This window comes from Mus pahari, chromosome 6 (assembly GCF_900095145.1).
Source record: "Mus pahari chromosome 6, PAHARI_EIJ_v1.1, whole genome shotgun sequence".
In the NCBI taxonomy this organism is placed as follows: Eukaryota; Metazoa; Chordata; class Mammalia; order Rodentia; family Muridae; genus Mus; species Mus pahari.
Window position 1 is genome coordinate 67,052,418 of NC_034595.1, and position 22,215 is coordinate 67,074,632.

At 51.0% G+C, this 22,215-nt stretch overlaps 2 protein-coding genes across 2 annotated transcripts in view; one reads left to right on the forward strand and one right to left on the reverse strand.

The window, feature by feature from the left end:
• The first annotated feature begins 543 nt into the window (after positions 1-543).
• Positions 544-1,077, forward strand: Tmem275 (transmembrane protein 275). The gene has a single exon (XM_029539582.1). The coding sequence runs from the start codon at positions 544-546 to the stop codon at positions 1,075-1,077; it is 534 nt and encodes a 177-aa protein (XP_029395442.1).
• A 19,771-nt stretch (positions 1,078-20,848) lies between these two features.
• Positions 20,849-22,215, reverse strand: part of Dmbx1 (diencephalon/mesencephalon homeobox 1) — a 20,987-nt gene continuing 19,620 nt past the window's right edge. Inside the window, exon 5 of the mRNA XM_021200865.1 lies at positions 20,849-21,304. Within this exon, the coding sequence (XP_021056524.1) occupies positions 20,850-21,304 (455 nt within the window). The 3' untranslated portion in view covers position 20,849. The remainder of the gene's footprint in view (positions 21,305-22,215) is intronic.

A 22,215-nucleotide genomic window follows, 5' to 3' on the forward strand; every position in this document is an offset into this window, starting at 1 on the left:
CACCTGCACTTTACAATTAGTCTCTCTTAAAAAAAAAAAAAAAAAAGATTAATATACTGTCCCTCTCTTCAGATACACATAAGAGGACATTGGGTCCTGTTACAGATGGTTGTGAGCCACCATGTGTGGTTCCTAGGAACTGAACTCAGGATCTCTGGAAGAACAGTCAGTGGTCTTAACTGCTAAGTCATCTCTCTAGCCACATACTTAATCTCTTAGTTACAGCCTGAAGGCTTCCTGGAGGAGCGGTGAGGGTAAGACCAGCAGTGGGGGACTTAAGGGACTAGGTGGGGGAAACAATCTGCAGATTCTTCCCATTGGATGGGTTGTTTCCCAGGGCTGTTCAAGATGTCCTGGGCAACTTGCTGACACTGCAGGCAGCCACAGAACTGAGCCCAGATTGGAGGTTAATAAAGCTCCTTCCCTTCTCACTCACCCTCTTGCTGTGTGCCTGCAGGATCCCCAGAACTTGCCCCTGACATGTGTGCCACTCTGGTCAGGCAGCGGGACAGAGCTTGACCCGTGCAGGGCGTGGGCGGGCCGATGCCGCAAGCAAAGAAGAAAACAGAGACCCTGGCCCCAGCGCCCCCGGGTCGTTCCCGAAGCCTTCTGCGCAGCCTGCCATCGCCCGCTCTATGCTGTGCCTGCGGCTTGTGCGTGCTGCTGGCAGGCCTGAACGTGACACTGGTGGGAGCTTTCGCCGCCTTCCTGCCGGGACAGAACGTGCCGCTGGTGGTGGGGCCCACTCTGCTCGTGCTGGCGCTCGGCTTCTTTGCTGCCTGCTGCGTATGCAGCCGCCGGGGCCCCGTGCCCCGCGCGCGCTCCTCTGCCACCGCGGGTCAGGGTGGCGGGCGTCCAGGGACTGTGGCACTGGAGATGGAGAGCAGCGAGCGCACCGCACAGGACACCACGGCGGTGCAGCTCAGTCCAGCAGCCTCGGCTGCATCCTCTGGCCGCTCCAGCCCCGGCCCGGGCCTCTTTGCCCTGGACCCTCCCGCACCGGCAACCGTGGCCCCCTACTTGCCGCGCACCGAAGGGACGCAGCTCAACTTCCCTCGGGACCCGGCTGCCTCCTAGTGGGCCACGGGGAGCGGGGAGGGGGGCTGCTGTAGGGGAGAGGGAAGGCCCAGGACTGAACACAAGTGGCCTCTGTACCATCTCTAGAACTTCCAATAGGGAAAATGTACTGATGGGATTGGTCTTCACACCCCAAAGAGTTTCGACCCCTTAGGTGGAGTCTCTAAACTCTACTTCATCCTCTCCTCCTCCTTCCCACGTTGATTAGACCGGACCCTGGATCTGAAAATCTGTGCCTCCCTGTGGCGGTTGAGCTTTGTGGGGGGAACTTCATTCAATCTGGAGGATCTAGGTCGACCCTCAGAGTGGAAAGAGGGATGAAGGTGGAGCTAGCTCCACCAGGCCCTGTGCACTGTGACAGGCATCTAGCCCTCCTGTCTTTCTCCTCCTTGTCGCTTAGTCTAACAAGCCCTTTAGGTTTAATTGGGGAACAAAAGGTTCTGACTTCAGGATGGTCCCTGGGATAAGCCAGATAGAGCACACCCATCCTTTCTGTCTGACAAAGGTCAGAGGAGCTGAGGCTGGGGTCCTCCCTGGCGAGGAGTCTTTTCAATCCTGAAGGTCTGTGTGTGATTTTTCACTGCTAGCAACGCCCACCTGGCAGCACCCACCGCCACGACTGTGCCACACTGTGCATCCCAGCTGTGCCTCGCTCAATAAAGCACCTTCTGAGTCAGTACTCTGTGATGTGCGGGTGGGGGAGGGGCAAACTGGGGGCCTTTGATGAACACCTGGATCCTGGAGTGGTGGCAGCCCATGGCTAAACACTTCAGCACCCTGGCACCGGCCCTCCTTGGAGATCTAGAAGGGGATTCCAGGGGAGAGGAGTGTGTGACTGGACAGGATGGTCTCGGAGGTCCTGTATACCTGGGAATGTCCCTGGGAGACGCTGTCAGATGTGTGGATGGGTGGGGGGAGGAGTGATTGCTTGGATCACTTTGTCCATGTTTAAGATAACTATTGACATCACGCATGTGTAGGAGAGTATTATGGGTAGTAGTTGAGAGCGTGGCCACCCAGCACAGACAGGGAAGGGTGAGGAGCTCCAAGGGCCATGCAAAGTCCAGACCTTCTTCAAGCCTAGCTAGGCTTGACTTTGGGCCCAGCCTGTGATCTGAGCACGTGGATGAGGGCTCCTGATATCGATGTAAGGAGGGCCCTAGCATGAAGGACCAGGGGACAATAGACTAGGGGAAGGTTCTGTGACTCTGAGCTAGCCCCCCTTCTCATTTCAGGTACCCAAGCAAGAACTGATGGTGGCCATGCTGGCCCACCATCCCTTGACAGTGGTAACTCCTTGGCCAGCCACTCTAGGCTTTATCAGTTCTCCTTTCACTGTCCATGCTGGGCTTTACTGAGGACCAGGTACTTCCCAACAGCCCTGGGGCCCTTTTTTCCTTCATCTGCTGCCTTGTCCTCTTTTCCTGCTGTCTCCCAGGGACCTAAATGAAAGCCAATTTACCAGCAAGTAAATTTGTTCATACAAGCCGGTGGTCTGACCTTTGAAGCGCTCAGTACCTGGAACATGTGACCCCTTCTTGGAACATGTTGTCACCTCTATTAGGTATGTGTTGGCGTGCATGTGTGTATGCACCTGTGTGTGCTTGTGGTCATTCCCAGGCTCACACTCTTAGTACTCTGCCATCCCAAACATCAACTGCTCCCACTTCCCCGAAAGTAGCCAGAAAGAGAGGTTCCCATTGATGCAGTCTTAGGTGGGATCTGGACCTCCCTTCCCCCAATGCCATATGACATGACACCCTTATACACCCTGTAGTGTTAGGCCTAACCCAAAACCCTCTCCCAGCTGACAGATGCCCTGAATTACACCCTTGGGGCTCTTTGTCCCCCACACAAGAAGAAGATTCCCTGATCTTGTTCTGAAATTAGCTACTGGAGAGGAGGAATGGACTTCAGATAAGGAGTCCAGTAAGTGGAACAATGAATCGAAAATCAGTGGAGTGAGCAGACTTGTGAGAGAGAACGGGATGGGAGCATTGACTCCCGAGAGCCCCTTCCTGCCACCCCGGCCGAAGATGATTACTTCTTCCATCTGAACACATTCCATCTTCTCAGACATGCAAGCACCCTGGGGCCCACTTTCCAATCAGTCCCAGCAAAGCACCTTCAGGTCTCTAGACCTGCCACCCAGGGTTGCCTCCCGTGATACAATCTCCCCCAGTGAGAGCTAAGGGACAGACCCTTTCAGTGCAGTATAGCCAGTGAGACCGTGGAGCAGCCCCACTCTCTATATTTGGTGGTGCCAAAGAAGAGCTCCACACTCACCCCTCTGCAGGCCCCTCCAGGCAGGCCACCGGGCAGCTGTTTCTGTTAAGATGAGGATGGGATTCTGACAGCAAGCTCCCTGACCTGGAGGAGTCCTTGAGGGCCTAGGGAAGCCTGCAAGGGGCACAGCGGAAGACTAAGCCCTCTTAGCTGATCCCCTGATCCCCAGAGGTGCAGGGTTACAGGAAGAACATGGAGCTGATGCTCCTGAAAGGATAGTGCTCCCCAGGATTTGCCATGGGGAACTTAGGGTGCTCTAGGAAGTCCTGCGTCTCAGAGGAAGTTGCTGCTGGCCTGAACTAGGGAACCCATAGGCATCAGAAACTGGGATGTCTTCCTTCTAGTCCTACTAGAAGAAGTGAGGTAGCCACTGAGAGCCAGTTTTCATGAATGAATCCAACAGATAACTCCTGAATCTTACCATGTGCCCAGTACTGGGATGAGACGGTCTACCTGGGGAAGCAGACAGTAAACAGGACTAGAGGGATGGTTCAGTAGGTAGTCGTGCTTGCTGCAGAAGCAGAGGGACTGAGACCAGGTTCCAGAACAATGGGAAAGGCTGAGCCCGGCCATGCCCTTGAGTCTATCACCCAGTGCACTGCTAGTGGGTGTGGAGTATCAGTGGGACTTGCTGGCCACCAACTGAGCTTCAGATTCAGCTTAAGGTGCCCTGTCTCAAGAGCATGGGCAGAGAGTGACAGAGTAGAACATCTGATGTTCTCTTCTGGCCACTGCACCTGTGCACATATGCATGGGCACCCGTGTCCACACATGCACATATGCCAAGTTCACGCATGCACACACACACACACACACACACACACACGACCAGGAGACAACCAGTAAATAGTCCTGTGCTGAAAATCACAGTAGGAAGGTGTGTCTCAGGAACATGGGCGGTTAGGAAGGTCTCTGGGAGGAGCCAAATTCTGAATGGAGTGACAAGAGTCAGCCATGCTAAGGTAGAGCAGGAACGCTTTAAGTCCAGAAAATGGCCATTGAAAAAGCCCAGAGGTAAGTATGAACTTGGCCTCTTTGTGTCAAAACAAGAGAGAAGGGCGACAGAGATTGGAGGGAGTGATATTAGTGCTCTGTGGAGGGGGTTGGTGCCCAGCCCACGGCAAGCTTGGTGAGGACGGGGTGAGACATTGGGATTTTATTCTTTGTGAGACAGGAGCCACTGGAGGGCTTTAAGCAGAGACGTGACATGATCTGGTTTATGATTGTAAAGATTTCCCTGCCTGCTGTGCAGAAAACAGCCTTGAAGGGAGAGCCAGAAAACAAGGGGCAGGCTTGGGGGTTACTGTAAACCTGAGTAGAGGCTGGGGCTGGGGCTGGGAGCTGGGGGCTGGGGGCTGGGGGCTGGGGCTGGGGCTGGGGCTGGGGCTGGGGCTGGAGGCTGGGGCTGGAGGCTGGGGCTGGAGGCTGGGGCTGGGGGCTGGGGCTGGGGCTGGAGGCTGGGGCTGGGGCTGGAGGCGGGGGGGGGGAGGGGGGCTGGGGCTGGGGCTGGAGGCTGGGGCTGGGAGCTGGGGCTGGGGCTGGGGCTGAGGTAGCCACTGCAAGCAGCTACACTGTTCTCTGAGGGAAATGGAACAAGACGTCTGCTGTTTTCCTGGGGAAGGGAAGAAAAGAGTCTAAAAGGAAGTGCTAAAATTTTGCCTAGAACATTTGGGTATAGATTGTCAGGCCATATTCTGGGAGAAACTTAGGAGCTGTCAGTCCAGCAGAGCAGCCCTGAAGGACCTGGGAGGTAGACCTAGGAAACCCTGACCTATGGGTGGTAGCGTGTGAGGACAGGCAGAGGCAGAGACCCCAAACCTAGCTTAGTCTAACCTGCCAATCCGGTGGAGAAGAGACCCTAGGATGTTCTGAACTTCTGCGAACCTTCAGCTGGTGCCAGTGAGTTTCTATGGGCGCTGTGGCCAGGAGTTCGTGATTAAGAAGAGGAGTGAGAACCAGGAAGTGGCGATCTTTGTTATGTTCTCCCCTATGCCTGTCACAGGTAGGTGAATGATGATACAAACTGATGGGTAAGAGAAGCGATTCCCATCATACCGTTGAGATGTAGATCTCTAGTCTGCTATCAGGGTTTATAGATGCCAACTGGACAGGAAATGAAAAAAGCCTGGGGAGCGTCCACTGTCTACTTGCAGATTCCCCTGTGTCTACTCCTGTTTGGGTGGTGTGCAGTAATGCAAGAGCACAGAGACAACCAAGTGGACTTCCATAACTATGCCAGAGGCCTAGGCTTCCCCAAAGCAGGTCAAGTCTGCGAAAATCAACACTACTAATGATTGCCACCAGAGGGCACCCTGAGTTCATGACAGGGGATTCCAGCCTCCTGAACAATTTTGTCTTTTTTTTTTTTTTCTCTCTTTTGAAGGCCAAAGACCTCAAAGAACTGGGAAAGCAGGGAGCTGGGTCAGGGGGTTAGTCACCTAGATGGACTAAGTAAATTATCCATTTCTACAACCAGAAACTACTGAGAAAGCCTTGGCCTGAAAATAGAATTCATTTCTCTCTCTCTCTCTCTCTCTCTCTCTCTCTCTCTCTCTCTCTCCCCCCTCTCTCTCTNTCTCTGTCTCTCTCTCTCTCTCTCTCTCTCACACACACACACACAATCCTGAGCCTGTCGTAGACTGAACCCTAGACTTAATCTTGAACCCTCACCCTGGTTCATACTGAGCCTTGGTCCTTGGTCATGGTGAACTTGACCCTGGTTACACTCTGAGCCCTGATCCTGCTTTGTCAGTATACTGAGCCTTATTACCAACTTCTCTGATCGCTGACCTTTATTATACATTGATTGTATATTGAACTAGGACCTAGACACAAACTGAGTTTTGATCGTGGACATACACTAGCTCTTGTTTTGGTTGTAGACTGAGCTCTGGCCCTGGGAACGGGCGGCTCTGACCACAGTCCATTTACTGAGCCCTGACTGACAAAATCCAATCTGACTCCGGTCATAGACCCATGATTGAACTTTCATCACAATCACACTCACTGATCACTAAGCCTTGCTCTCCTGATACTCCATGGACAGGAAGATATGCTACAACTCCTTTCAGGTCTAGCTTCTATCCCCACAGGTGGTAATGCCTGGCGCCACTTCTGCAGGAGATAAAAAGAATTCTAGGTCTCTGGGTTGTCCAGAAGCTCACGTCCTTGGGTCTCTGGCAGGGTACTCAGAGAAAGGCTGGTTCTAGGACAGCTGGGATATAAGGCAATAAGGGCACCCAGGCTTCCCAGGGTGTCATAGCGCTCCAGGGTGGGTCTACCTAGCGTAAAAGCCTCTCCCATCTGCACCTATGACAGCCTTGTCACCTTGAACAAGTCCCTGCTGCTTCCTGGGCGCCACCCTCTGCTACCTGTCATTGAAAACATGAGATGACAATCCATATAAAGAAGGAGTCCCGGCCATCATGGAGACCCCAGAGCCCACCATGTGCCTTGCAGGCAGAGAAATCCCCTCATTGGGAAGCTCCCTTTGGCTGGTCACTTCAAACAAGCAAGAGTGAGGCTTGCCCAAATTAGCCTCGGGTTGGTAGGGGAGCAGAAATCCCCCAGGTCTGGGTCTGATGTGTGCTAGGGATTGCAGGCCCACAAAGGGACACTTCCCAGGGATAGATTTAATTTCTGCCCTTCCTGGGGATTAGCATGGGAGCTCTGCCCCTGCAGGGCCACACCAGCCTCTGCCAGGCACACAGGACTTTGGGTTTACCTAGGGAGGTACTAAGGGTGAGGGTTAGGACTGAGCCAGGCAAGAGCTGGGGCGGGGGAGGGGGCAGTGTGAGTCAAAAAACGCTGACGCTGAAGACAATGCGCTCTCCAAGGCTGAGGCAACTCATTTGGTCCCGGCCACGCTTTATTAAATTCTCATAAACCTGTCAGGGGGGACAGGCTCGCTTCAGTTTACCTCATTAGCCCGACACAATGACAGTGGGGGTGTGGGGAGGGGTGGCAAGGGGAGGCCAGTGCTCAGTGCTGAGAACCGAGCCAGCCGGGAAGATAATTGAATTAAGTGGCTTTTGTTAATGGTTTTTAAGACTCCGAAGTGTAAATAACATTTAGGGGCTTTCTTTTAATGGGACTGGGGTTTTAGAGACCCAGGGAGCTTAAAGGAGGCCAAGTCTGGTCCCTGCCTTTCTCCCCCAAGCCAGGGGAGCGGCCCCTGGATGTGTCGAAGTTAGCCTGGGAAAGGTGCAAGGACATTCAGAGCCAAAGGTGAGACCACTTCCTGGTGGGCCTTTGAATGGAGACACAAAGAAGAGGTCATCAGTGAAGGAGACCATAAATGAAGGGGGCTGTGTGATGGCCTATGTAGTCCTGGAATGTCACTGTTGGAAGAACCTACCAGGGGTATCTCTGGGATGTTACTGACACAGGGCCTGTGACTGTTCAGAGGGTTTGACCTCAAGGGTCAATGTTCACTCCCAGTGAGACTCATTGGGAGTAGAGGATTCTGGCTTTATTGCCTGGGAGGTAGTGAGTTCCCCAGTGCAGGGTGTGTGGGGAGGCTGTGGCCTTGGGTTTCCAGCCTTTGAGGAAACTGGACTTCAGACTTCTTGGAGGAGTATGGACTGAACTGAGCTATAAGAGGCGCCTGCAGAGCCACTGAGGCAGCACAATGGGTAAAGGGGTTTGCCACGAAGCCTGATAGCCCGAGTGAGTTTGATCCCCAAAGCCTACATGATGGAAAGACTCTCACAAACCGTCCTTTAGCCTCCACATGTGCGCTGTGGCATGCACCCACACCCACCCACATGCACACTAAATAAATTAAAATGTAATAAAAGGAGGACCCCACATATGTGGGGTCGCCAGTTTGCTGGCGGTAAAAGCAATCAGGAAGTGGGGTGCCAGAGAACATGGGCATGGACAGAAATTGTTCTAGAATCTATTCCCTGGTCTTCTCAGGCCTTCCCTACACACACACACACACACACACACACACATCTACAGGACCAGATCTAAGAGTTGGATAGGCTGAGAGCAAAGAAAGACTCTGGGCTAGGTCCCCCAAGGGCAGGAGCAAGGTGGGGCAGAACTGGCCCTGAGCCAGCCTACCAAGGGTTAAGGCGCTAATCGCCCTGCATGCGACAAAGGGAAGTGGGTTTTCTGATCCAGAAAGGATCAGTCCATGGGATGCCCCATCAGGCCCTTCAGCGTGAAATTACACCCCAGCAGGGGGTGCTCCCCTCCCCCTACGTACACTGCCCGAATGGGCCTGGCACAGGATTAAGGCCTGGAGTCATCAGCTTAATAGACCCTGTCTCCCTTCTTCATCCTTTCTGTCCCTGAAGCTTCCATCCTGCCTGCAGGCCTGGACCAGCCTCTCTGCCTACGGTCTGTTTACCTGGCTGTAGATCTGTCTGTTCATCTCTAACGGTGGGTCTGATCATTCTGCTGGTCTCTTGAGCTAAGCCCTGAACCCACGCACTGTTTTAATATCTTTATCTTCTGTGTTCCCTTTGAGACAAGGTCTCACTATGTAGCCCAGGCTGAATTCAAACTCAGTCTTCACACCTCTGTCTCCTGAGTCCTTATAACCTTCAACCAACAACCCGAATGTATCTATTTGATTCCTCATTTGCTTGCTGCTTGAATCCTTTTCAGTACAAAAGCATATTAGTATCAGGGACTCCATCCTGCTCACCGCTGACTTACCCAAGCATCTAGCCTGTGGAAGAATGATGCTCCTGTTAGCTCACTGAGCTCACTCCCATTACCTTGCTGATGTGTCGTCTCTAAATACTAAAAGGTGATGTTTAGGACTGAAAAGAGAAAGCTAAAGCCTATGCTAAAGCCATGTTCTCAGAAAGAGATGGGGACTGTAAATGTGACCTCTGCCCTAGGCCCCATCACTTAAGAATGCCATTACTGAAACAGGCTAGAGAAGGGACAGACAGACTCATTTGTTCTCAAGTGCATCCTTTGAGACTCTCTGACCTGCTTTATCAAGTCACTACTGGACCTTTGCCACATATGCACCTCTAAGCCCCATTTATATCCACATTTATACCCGGTGTGGGCATAGATCTAGATAAAACAGTGAAGGAATTTGGGGGTGATTATTGTACAGAAGAAAGAAAAGAAAAGAAAAGATTCAGCAGACACTTAGAGACTAAGCCTGTCCGAGGCATGTGGAGATCGCTCTATCCACCCTGTACCTAAGAACCAGAGGCCCAGAAAGAGTCAAGACCTGCCCAAGGCCATATTGCAAAGTCAGGACAAGGCCAGACAGGAACCAGGTTCACCAGGAGCCTGGACATTGATTGTCCCTCACATGGGTATTCCAGTTTAGTTCAACAAGTTTGGTATTGGCTGGACACCAACTCTGAACCAGGACCTGTCCCAAGCCAAGGCCTGCTCATGGATTTCACCTGGATAGTAGCCAAAAATTGTACATCAGTAGCCAAGAAGGACAGGAGAAGGAGGGGACACCGTCTCACACCCACAAGCAGTGTTTCCTGGAGTGGGTGATCCAAAGACTCAATATGTTTGCTTCAGCAGAACCAAAAGACACATGGGAAAGGATGCACTGAACATCTGAGACACCATCTGGTACAGTCTTGTGGCATGTCCCAAAACAGTGCGTAGACACATTCTATATGGTCCTTGAACCGGACCAAGGCGAGCCCAATAAGAAAACTACTGTGTGTGTAGGTTTCAGCTTAGTGTAAAGAACTTCCCTAAAGCAGGATGTCCAGGAAGGTAGAAGGTGGTGATTATTAGCATTACTTCTAGGCTCTGCCCAACAGTTAGTTACTTAGCAACAGTCAGGTAGGAGCCTGGCTTGCTATTAAAAGGACTATTTGGCCTCTCTCTCCTCCCCCCCTCTCCCTCCCTCCTCTCCCTCTCTCTCCTTCTCTGTCTTCACCCCTCTCTCTCCACATGTTCCCAACCAGCCTCTTTCCTTCTCTCTCTTTTCTCTCTCTTTCTGCCCTTCTCTGTCCCCTTTCTTTCTCTGCCTCTACTCCCTTCTCAGCCTCCCTTCTCATGCCCCCAAATAAACTTCATTATACCAGACCTATCATATAGCTGGTACTCTGGGGGGGTCTCAACATGGACCTGCTGAGGCACCCCTCCTGCCACATCATGTCACCACATTACAAAACATATCAGTGATCCCCATCCCTTTAGGCTTGTGGCTAGGCATGGAGTATGGTGGCTCTTGCCCTGGATTAAGATTGAAGAGAGCCCTGAAAATGTCTGTTCTGAGGATCTGATTTAGGATTTCCCAGACTACCAACAGACCTGATCCTCCAGCAGACAACCCAGCCCCATCTGTCCATCTTCTGGTGGCTGATGTGAGGGAAAGTAAGATAAGAGCCAGGCCAAGCCACTGCTTGGACAGTTCTGGCCCCTGCATATCTCCCGCCTGCATATCTCCAGTTTTCAGCCAACCCAGTCCGAGGGACTTAAGTCAGGGTTACAAAGCTGTTCAAGTCCAAGCCAGACTTACAATAGATACGAAGCCTTTGCCAATAGCTGCCACTTCTGGAGCCAGGCTAGAGGCTTCATTCAGCTGCACAGTCTTTCTCTAGAAGGCTCATCAAAGGCCTGAAGGTAAAGGTAAATGAGGCAAGCCATTTAGTCCTTGACGGCCCTGCCTGGTGTACGGGGAAGTGGTCCAGGGTTGAGGTGTGCCCTGCTCCTTCTAAAAGAATGGAATCCCTCCTTTATCTCTCCCTACTGTCATCACGCACCTCTGCTAACCTTGATTTTTTTTCTGAAGCACTGTGGCTTGCTTCCAGTACTCTTAGGTAAGAAAGTTTGCCTCCCTTCCCTCCTGGCTGCCCAGCACATGATGTGAGAAAAACCAGGGATGATCAGGGTGGCTGAGAAGGACCCAAACTTCCAGGTCTATCAGCCCATTCAGGTAGGGACAGCAACAATAGCAGCTTTGTGCACACACGCTAAGGATCACATGCACCCACCCACACGCCTCACACGAGCTCTTTCCATGAACAGTTCTTCAGCTTGCTTGCCAAGATAAAGGAGCCACTGGGCGGTCAGCCCCCCAGGAGGGAGAACGGCTCCTGTGGCCTTTGTTGTTCCAGACTTGTCTTGGAAGGGATCCCGGGCTTAGGTGGCAGCTTCTCCAGCAGGATGGAGGAAGGGTAGAGGGCTGCACGCCCTGGCCTGGAAGGGGGTGGGGGAGGAAGCCCAGAGTGAAGCTTAGACTCATTAATGATGGCAGGCAGCTTAATCCTTCATTTCCATGCTCAGCTCCCCCGGTTCTCACAAACCAGGGGGGTCAGTGGGGAACTCCCCATTTTATAGGCGATGAAACAAATTCACAGAAACCTGGCAGCTTCTTTTTTGATGGATTTTTATTTTATTTTATGGGTGGGTGTTTCTCCTGCATGTATATTTGTGTACCGCATGTGTGTCTGGTGCCTGCAGAAACCAGAAGAGGGTTTGCATCCCCTGGACCAGGAGCTACAGATGGTTGTAAGCCATCATGCTGGTGCCGGGAATCAAAGTCAGGTCCTCTTAACTGCTGAGCCGTCACTTCTGCTTCCCATGAAGCTTCTTAAATGGGCCACAAACAATCTATTAGAAACAAAACGACCTTGGCACCAGTCTCACGTGGCATTCATTGCAGCTGCAAACTGAGCTCTGGTTCTGACCCCTAAGAGAGTTGTGACTCGTCCTAGAACACCTCTGATCCTAGCCTCAGATTGCCTCCTGTGTGCTGGAAACCCTGCAGGGTCAGAAGGGTCCTTCCCATTTACCTGGCTGTTTTACATCTACATACAGGGTGATTAATGTAGCACTTTCTGCTTTCTCTATGAGACTAGATGCAGATTCGGGACAGAGTCTGGTTTTGCTTAACTAGCACTGATAAGAACGTAGTAGCAATAAGGAACAGGAGCTGCTGGGCAGTGGTGACACACACCTTTAATTCCAGCACTTGGGAGGCAGAGGCAGGCGGATTTATGAGTTCAAGGCCAGCCTGGTCTACAGAGTGAGTCCCAGGACAGCCAGGGCTGCACAGAGAAACCCTGTCTTGAAGAAAAAGAAAAGAAAAGAAAGAAAGAAACAGGAACAGTTACTGAATGGCCAACATGTGTATGCTGCAGATGTTTTGCAGACGTCATCTCATTTAATGATCATGAAGAACCCTGGAGTTGGCATTTTCATTAGCCCCATTTTGCAGATGAGAACCTTGAGCCCCATGTGACTCTGAGTATGGTAAGCTCTTAGTCATTCCCTTCTCATCATACTCAGATGTATGATAAGGGGTAGAGGTGGGGTAGAGCTACACGAGTAATTAACTCATTTGAGTAACAGAGAAGCCAAGAGCTTCTAAAACCTAGTGAGTCAGCTGAGGGAGACAGTGATGGAGGAGCAACCACACAATCTGTGGGGCCATTATAAAATAAGGGTGTTGAACCCTGTTTTAAAAAATAATAATAAAGATTTGGGGCTGGAGAGATGGCTCAGCATTTAAGAGCACTGACTGCTCTTTCAGAGGTCCTGAGTTCAATTCCCAGCAACCACATGGTGGCTCACAACCATGGTGTGTCTGAAGAGAGTAACCATGTACATATATTAATTAGATAGATAGATAGATAGATAGATAGATAGATAGATAGATAGATAGATAGATAATTTTAAAAGGATTTTAAATAGGTGGTAGTGGCATACACCTTTAATCCCAGCATTTGGGAGGCAGAATCAGGAGGATCTCTGTGAGTTCGAGGCCAGCCTGCTCTACAAAGTGAGTTCCAGGACAGCCAGGACTACAAAGAGACACCCTGTCTCAAAAAACCAAAATGATGATGATGATGATGATTATAGTGATGATGGTGATGATGATGATGATGACTGACTGATTGATGCCTGTCGTCCCAGTGCTTAGGAGGCAGAGGCAGGAGGAATTCTATAAATTCAAGACTACACAGTAATTCCAGCCAGGACTGACTACAAAATGAGATCTTGTCCAAAAATAGACACAGGCAGCAACCCAAGATGCCTCAGTGGATAAATAATGCAAGCTTGAAGATTTGAGTTCAGTTCCTGGATGTGGTGGCTCCTGTCTGTAATCCCAGCATTCCTCCGGCAAGATGGAAGAGAGAGACAGGGGGATCAGCCAGAAGCTCACATATGTAGCACAGTGGCAGAAACAAGAGACCCTGCCTCAAAAAACAGGTGGGAGAAGAGAAGCTACTCCTGAAAAGTTGCCATTGGACTTCTATATGTATGCCATAGTGTATGTGCACCCTCATCCATATACAAAAAATAGATAAAAGTTGTTTTTTTGTTTTTTGTTTTTTGGTTTTTGGGTTTTGTTTTGTTTTGGTTTGGTTTTGGTTTTGGCTGTCTTGGAAATCACTCTGTAGACCAGGCTGGCCTCAAACTCAGAAATCCGCCTGCCTATGCCTCCCAAGTGCTGGGATTAAAGGCGTGTGGCACCACTGCCTGGCAAAAGAAATCTTTATAGATAAACAAACAAATATAAATAGATCAATAAATAAATAAATAAATAAATAAATAAATAAGGAATTCCAAGATGGCCACTTCTGAATGTCATGAGGCCTCTGACCCCAGGGCCCTTTTTGACTCCTCTTTGGGGTCCATGAAGCTAGCCCTGAGAGGGGAGGCTGCTGTGTGTGAAAGGGCAGCCCCTTGGATGGGTGCGTGGGAGTAGCTGTGGGTGTATGAATGGCGGCAGGGCTGGTGTAGGACCTCACGCGGGCAGCAGGACAGCATCTTCACAAGTACAGAACAACAATCACCGAGGAGCTTCTGGGCCCAAGCTGGTCCCTCTCAAGAGGGGTCTTACCCCTACCTCTGAGCGTTCAGTGGGCTGTCTGGATGGGAGTAAAGCTGGAAGAATGCGTTTCTGGGGGTGGAGCAGCTATATGGGAGCGTCTAGATGGCAGACTGCAGGTTGTGTATGGTATTTGTAGGGGGTGTATGCACACATGAATGTGAGACGCAGAGTGTGGCTCAATTTGCAAGTCAGCATATCGGGGCAGGGGGCTGAGGATGTATGTGTGCAATGTATGTGTGTATAAGAATGCATGCAGTCCCTGACTGCTTGCCTAGGAGTCCTGAATGGTTCTCAGGTGAAGGGCTCCACCCCCACCCCCACCCCCACTGCATCCCCCAGGCCTTTGTGGGGCCAATGTCCCCTTGGAGGCACATTCCTGCTCACCACAGAGTGGGCAGAGCCACGGTGCAACCTGCAAGGCTGCTGGGGTGATCCCAGGCCAGCGGTGTCAGGTTCCCTGTGCCCCAGCCTTCCCTCTTCAACCCTCTAAGAGCCTTTGTTGGAAGTTCAGACAAACTTGTCAGGGGGGCGGGCAGGAGGCCGGCTCCTAATCGGCTTTCCCAGAAGCAAAGGAGAATGAAAGATTAGGGGTTGGGGGCTCTAGCCCAGCGCAGCTCTGTGGGAAAGAGATGGGGAAGGGTTCCCCAGCCCTAAAAGGGACCATCCCCAGGCCCTGTCAGCCAGGAGTTCCTTCCACCGGAGCTGAGAAATGGACTCCTAATCTGAAAGAACACTTCAAGGCCAAGCCTGAAGCAAAAGTGAAACTCCGGATTACACTTTGAGGAAACCTATCTTGCCCATTCATTCCTCATTAATACTGGTTGGTGGGGGTGGGTACACTACTGCTCAGCTTCTGTCTCCTCAATGCCTTCTTACTCTTTACCTCATCTGAGTCTCTGTGAAGCAGGCTAGGCATGATTGGTAGCTCCCATTCCACAGAGGAGGAAGCTGAGGGCTGGGGAAGAGCCCACAGTAAACAGCAAGTCGGAAGTACCTTTGCTCTGGCTCTATCACGACCAGCGTTTCCTGGAGGTCTTGGCCTCAGACTTCTCTGTATCATTTCATTCAATCGGATGGCTCCATCTCTGTGTTGGCAACCACCGAGGTTAACAGTATAAATTTTAAGGTTAGCTGGGTCCTGATCTGGGTGCTGGGTAACTTGGTTTTTCCATGGATCAGAAGAGGATGAAAATAATACCCCATAGAGTTGCATCCAGATTAAGTAGATTCTTTAAAGGGTGCATAGCACGAAGAACCTGTTGAATCAAGTCCATACCAACAGCGAAGGCCATGCTACCATCTTCCCCTAAATAAAGGGAAGGCTCCTCCTACATGCCAACAAGACCAAAGTAAGCTCAGGATTATCCCAGCTCCAGTAGAGTAGGGCATCCATCTACCCTGTAGCTGAGCCAAAGACTAGGAGCATCTAAGGTCTTCCTATCCTGCTGTTACCATGGTGATTTTACATCCCAAACCACTCATTAATCAGCCCTTCTCCTCAGCTCTTGTAGACAGATTGATGCTACTGTCTCAATGTATGTATGTATGTATGTATGTATGTATGTATGTATGTATGTCAGGATATAGCAATGGCCGCCTCTCTTGCTCCATCTAGCTCCTTGTTATGACCCACTATGCACAAAGCATGAGGAGTATGCAATTATTAAAATAGAAGACAGATTTCTTCACTCACCCAATTTCCAAAATCCCAGGCTCTAGCCCTAGGACTTTACTCTAAGTTCCTTTTGTTATTCTTTCTAGACTTTTGTTATTGTTGTTGTTGTTGTTGTTGTTGTTTTGTAGCCAAGGCTGACTTCCAACTTAGGACCCTCTTTGGCCTCCCCCTCCTCCCATGTGCTGAGATCTCCGATATGCAGAAGCATGCCCAGCTTCTCAGTTTCCCTTCCCACCTTCATCTGTTGACCCCACTGCACCGTCCTCCAGTCCCACCCTGCCTCTTCCAGTCCTGCGTCTTGGATGGACTGTGCCTTTCCTAGGACCCTTTGCTCTTGAACTCCTAAGAAGCACCTGCCACATGGGGCTCAGGTTATGCCCTTCTCCTAAAGCACCTATCTGACCTCCCCATGCTGAACTAAGGACATTCTCTGTTGCCAGTTCCTTATTTTTCAAACTCTGAGTCACCCCAAGCTGCGACTGTCAAGGCACGTTTTTAATGCTTGCTTCTCTATACCCAGCATCCAGCATGGGACTAGGCATTCAGCAGGTGATCAGTCAATGCTGACAGAATGAGTGAGGGATTTGAACTGCAGTGTTACCAGACAAGCTTCGTGCCAGGGAAGGTGTGTCCCTCAAAACTGAGGTATGTAGAAAGCACTGGGTGGTTCAGGGCCTGGGTAAGACCTGTGGGAGATTTTGGGGTGACATTTGATCTGTCAGGGAGGTAAAGGGGGGTAACTCTCGGCCCCACTTGGGAGAGGAATGCAGCTCCTGGGGTCACAATGACCTGGGAAGTAGTGAGGTCAGGACCCACCCTGGAAAATCCAGTAGCTAGCCTATCTGCAAACTCTCCAGGCCTGCTGGGGTTCTCCTACCAAGAAGACCTGATAGAGGGAGGTCCCAGACCCAGGTCCATCCAACACAGCTCCTCCTGGCAATGGGTCTCCTTGCAGACACGCTGGAACTCAGAGAAGGAAGATAGGGTCAGTGCGACGAGGGCCAAAGAATGGAGATGTCTGGTTCTCTTTTGTTGTTATACTTGAAACAGGGTCTCTCAGTAGCCCTGGCTGACCTGGAGCTCACTACATAGATCAGGCTGGCCTCGAATTCACAGATATACATCTGCCTCTGCCTCTGCCTCTAGAGATTAAAAGACATGCACCCTCATGCCCAGTTTTCTTTTTTTCTTGAAATAAGTAGGAGAAACAAAGATTTCACACCACAAACTTCTGAACTGTTTGAATGCTTTTCCTGTGGCTGCCACCTACATACCCCATCTCCTGGCTTTCACTCTTTCCTGCTCATCTGGAAGAACACAAATACCAGTAGGCCCTTGAGGTCATGGCACAGGTCCCCATTCCTACACATGGACTTCCAACAACATACACACACGTGACCTTACCACTGCAGCAACCCCCTCATGCTTGCCTCTGATGATAAAGCGCTCACCCCACTCAAAGGCCTCTGTTCCGCCAGAGAGCAGCTCTGGACTTTTGTTTTTGTTTGTTTAATAAACTTTATTATTAAGAAGAACCTCTTGCAAATAAATAAAGATATCACACACCAAAATCAACAAAGTCGGGTTTTGTTTGTTTGTTCGTTTGCTTGTTTTTAGACAAATCTCACGTAGCCTGGGTCGTTGGCCTTCAGAATGCTCCTGCCTCCTCCACCTCTCAAGTGCTGGGGTCACAGGTGTGTGTCACCATGCCTAGAGAGAGATTCAAATGTGCCTTCCTAGTATTCAGCTTTGATTCTGGCCTATAGATTATCCATCCCTCTCCACCTTGCAGAGTTATCATCCCCCAGGTCACCTGGACCAGGTTGCCCTCTCACCTTAGGTGAGACCTGCCCCCCCCAAAAAAAAAAAAGCTCAGAAAAGACAGAGCTGTTCCAATGACTTCTCCAATGTGACTCACCAGTTACAGACATGAGTCATAGAGAGTGTCCCAAAAACCAGCCGAGAAGCCAGCTGCTACAGGTGGGCCTGCATTGTATCCCATCAGCCATGGCGAGACTCTGAAACACCATCTATTTAGCCCGTGGTAGGCAACTCTGGGAATGAATATGGATCAAGGGCTGTGCTGCCAGGTTCTCTTTTATTAGCCAATTAAGACAAAGAACAGGTCACAAAGTCACAGGAAGTAAGGCCAAAAGACTGACAGACAGATACACAAGACAGAGCATCATGCTGTGCTACACGCGGGGGGGGGGGGGGGACAGGACGAGGGAAAGCGAGAGGTCTGAGTTTTGTTGTTTTGTTTTGTCAACTAACAGAATAAATAAATACAATACACGGTGTTTTTTTTTGTTTTTTGTTTTTTTGTTTTTTTGGGTTTTTTTGCCAAGGCCTGGTACAGCCTCTAAGCACAAGTGGTCACAAAACAGCTGGTTTGGAAAGCAGTCTATACAGCCAGTCAGCCTCTGCATGGAGATGGGGGCCCAGGCCCCTGAACCATGCTCTAGGGAAATGAGGAAGCAGAGCAAAGGGGACCTCAAACAGAGGTTGGAGAAGTACAGGGCTCTTCCTAGAAGGGCTTGTAAGGGTTTAATCCTTGGGCTCTCTGCCCTAAGTGACCAGCAGGCCTGAGAGAGAATCCATCAGCAGTGTCAGGCAGGTGGGCTCACCCACAATTTCTTCAAAGAATCGTGCCCCCTAATCCTCCTAAGAATACATGGTTAGCTCTCTCTGGTACCCGAAATTGCCTTGGGATCCCTGAAGATAAAACCCACGCGTGTCTTCCCTCCCTTCTCTGGCCTTGAGGATTTGGGTCAGCAAATGAGAGAACACATGACAAAGATCTAAGAGAGTTTGGAAAAGCCTGGGATAGACCAGGCTCATGTCATGACAGGATATGATCTCCAGTGGCCTTGCTCCTTAGAAGGTTAGGGAGGCTTCTGGGGACGGTAATACCTAGAAGTGTTGGATCCCAAGTCCCAGTGACAATCAGTCATTTGCACACAGGAATAGAAAGACAGTTTCAGCCCTGTACCTGGTTCCAGATGAGACAACACAGAAACATAATTTCTTGAAGCTAACCACAATAGGGTAACCACGGATCACTGAACCCTCCCTAACCCAGAACCCCTCATCTCCCTAAGGATTTGCTAACCTCTCATCTCCCTGTCTGAGTCTCTCCTCCTCTGGTGTTCTCAGATTCTAGACCCCAGGAAGATACCCCTTCTTAAGAAACCCTCAACTGACTTTGGTGCTGCTGTGTGGGAGTGGGAATGTGAGGCTGCAGCCTAGGCTCTCTGCCTCACCTCTCTCGAGGCCTGTCACCTCGTGTTCCATGGCTCACTGGTGCTCACTTCTCCAGTTTCTTTCTTTCATGCTGTTCCTGTCTCACTTTTTACTGGCTAAAACCTTCTCCTACCTCAGTCCAGACTGACATGACTAAGGTGGGCACTATTGGCTCTGTAGGCCAGTCATGCCAGGCCACCACTGTGTGGGTGTGGGTTGAGGGTTCTGTGGCAAGCCAAAGGGTTGGGGAATCATAACCACGAATCTATTCAAATAATCTTGCCCACCCCTCATCCTGGGCAGGGAAATGGAGTAGCTCCCCCAAGGCTCACACTGGAATCCAAGAAAAATAGGATCAAATCCAGATGGTCTAACCTAGAAAGGAGCTATTGAAACAGAGGCAGTATCCACAGAGAACTTCAGGTATGCAGGACTCACTGTTCCTCAGCAAAACAACAGCAATGTTCTAACTTACACACTGGGCTTCTCTAAGTGCTTATGCCGCAGTTATTATTATTAAACTTAATTAGAGCCTCTGCCATATAAGGTTGTGGCACAGAACACTGGGTGGTTGGAAAGGAACAGAACCTTCTAAGTCATCTTGATCAGACAAGACAGTCCCAGCAAGCCCTGGGCTTGCCCAGTGCCACACCATCCTGAAAGGGAGTCCGCAAAGCAGGGTTGCCTAGACATAGTCGAACACACCTTGCCATGCCTACTCCCACACCTGCCTCTGTGACAGGAAGCCAACAAATCCTGAGACCGTATGTGGCCAGAAGGGTTCACTCACTGAGAAGGGATTCTAGAACCGTGCCATGAGGTTCTAGTTCTACTGCGGCTGCGCGCCCCTCTGCAATCTGGGGAGCCTGTACTTCCAAGCAAGGAAAGAGAAGAAAAGGTGACTGTGAGCCTCTCCTAATATCTGGAGATGCTGTGGGGTTAGAGCTACCTCCTGCCTGTGGCTCCTGGGTCTCCAAGTAGGACTTTGATGAATCTTGGGGCATGGAATGGAAGAGTTGCCTAGAGAGAGTTCAGGTTAAGGGAGGAGATAGACAAGCAGAGCAGAAGAGAAACAGGAAGAAACAAAATGACTAAAAACAAAACAAAACAAAAAAAAACCCTACAACCCCGAAGGAAAGACTGTTTGAGAATATGGGACAATAATACAGCCAGCACCAAAGGCCAGGGAAGGCATAGCAGGTAGATCCAGGTAGGCAGAGGGACAGGGATCAAGACAGAGGCATTGGGGCTGCAGGGGAGGGGGGATCAGGAGAAGAAGGAAGATGAGCGAGGAGAGAGAGAGAGAGAGAGAGAGAGAGAGAGAGTGAGAGAGAGAGACTGAGACTGCTGGAGTGAATCTCAGGGGCAAGGGTAGCAGTGGTGATGTGAGGAGAACAGGAAAAGGGGGAGGGGGCCTGGGGCAGGCAGTGCCTGAAAATATAGTTTTATATATTTATATTTATATCTCACATTCCACACATCAACTTACTAGTGAGGGAGCAGGAGGGAGGAGGTAATACTGAGGAGGGGGTGTAGCCAGTTGCTCCTCTCCCCCCCATTTGACCTCCATGGGGTCCAAGCAGGGCCATGCAGAGGGTGTGTGAGTTTCACTTGGGATTGGGACTTTGAAGAAGGGAGATAAGGTGAAAGGACTCCAGGCCCCAGCATCCCTGGGCTCTCAAAGTTAGTTCTAGGAAAACTTGGAGAGCCTTCTGGGAATAACCATGGGACCGGGACAGGGGTACACCCAAGACCATGGTTGGGTTGGAAGCCAGACAGTCAATTGGGGAGTGTATCGAGTCCCAGGGAGGCAGCGTGCTGCTTGGCCCGGAGGCGAAGGTTTTCAATGCTCGTGGTTTTACTGTTCAGGGCAGTGGAGGCAGGTGCCAGGCCTGTGGGGGGCGCTGGCAGCAATGGGGACCCCCACACACCCTGGTGGGCAGCAGCAGCTGCTGACAGGGATTGGTAATAGGACTGGCAGTGTAGGGAGCTCAATGGGGCCATGTTGACCCCTAGGTAGGGCACCGCAGCCGCTGCAGCTGCAGCCGCCGCAGGTGCGGGACCGCCCACTTCAAAAGACGAGTAGTGCATCAGGTTGTTGGTGGCTGCCATGTGTTGGCGGAACTGCTCCTGCAGACGGAAGAGGCTGAGTGGGGACGAGGAGTAAGAGTGGGAAGGACCAAGGAGGCCGCCCCCTGGGGCTGCGGGCGTTATGGACAGACTGCCTGGAGAATCTGCAAGCAGAGGACACAAAACAAGTACTCAGAACAAGAGAACTGGGTGCGGAGGAGAGGCACGCTCCTGTCCCCTGGATCAAGCAGTGAACATAGTCTGGCTAGAACCATCACCACCCCGTCCATGTCAGCCAGGGCATCCTCTGAAGTGACCCTCAGAATTTGGTTGGGAGGGACTTAGAGAAGCTGCAGGGCTCCTCCTACCTGGGCACCCATGACTGAGTTCCCTGAGGAACCCCTTAATCTTGTCCAGGAGTATCCAGGACTCTCATCTTCTCTCGCCAGCCCCCAGCTCAAAGGCTGTATAGCCTCCTTGCTTAGCTTAGGATTTGTGTCTAGATATACAGGATGCCAGAGCTCTGTTTCTTCTCACCCTGGCTAGGGGAAGGGGCTCCAGCCCAGAGCAGCTCTGTGGAGCAGGGATAGACGTGCCTAGTCCTAAAAAGAACCACCCTGGGCCAAGAGTGGTGGCGCACACCTTTAATCCCAGCCTTCTGGACACAGAGGCAGCTGGACCTCTGTGAGTTCAAGGCCAGCCTGGTCTACAGAGGAACTTCTAGGTCAGCTAGAGTTACATACTGAGACCCTCTTTTTAAAAAACAAAAACAAAAAACAAACAAACAAACAAAACCATCCTGCTAGGCAGTGGTGGGGCAAACCTCCAGTCCCAGCAGCATTTGGGAGACAGGGGCAGATGGATCTCTGTGAGGTCAAGGCCAAGCCTGGTCTACAAATCGAGTTCCAGGACAGCTTGGGTTACACAGAGAAACCCTGTCTCAAAACAAAAACAAAAACAAAAACAAAAAAAGCCAGGCGTGGTGGCACACACCTTTAATCCCAGCACTCGGGAGGCAGAGGCAGGCGGATTTCTGAGTTTGAGGCCAGCCTGGTCTACAAAGTGAGTTCCAGGA

Excerpts from the sequence above, each read along its gene's own strand:
- Tmem275 (XM_029539582.1), top strand. The coding sequence starts at position 544 with ATGCCGCAAGCAAAGAAGAAAACAGAGACCCTGGCCCCAGCGCCCCCG.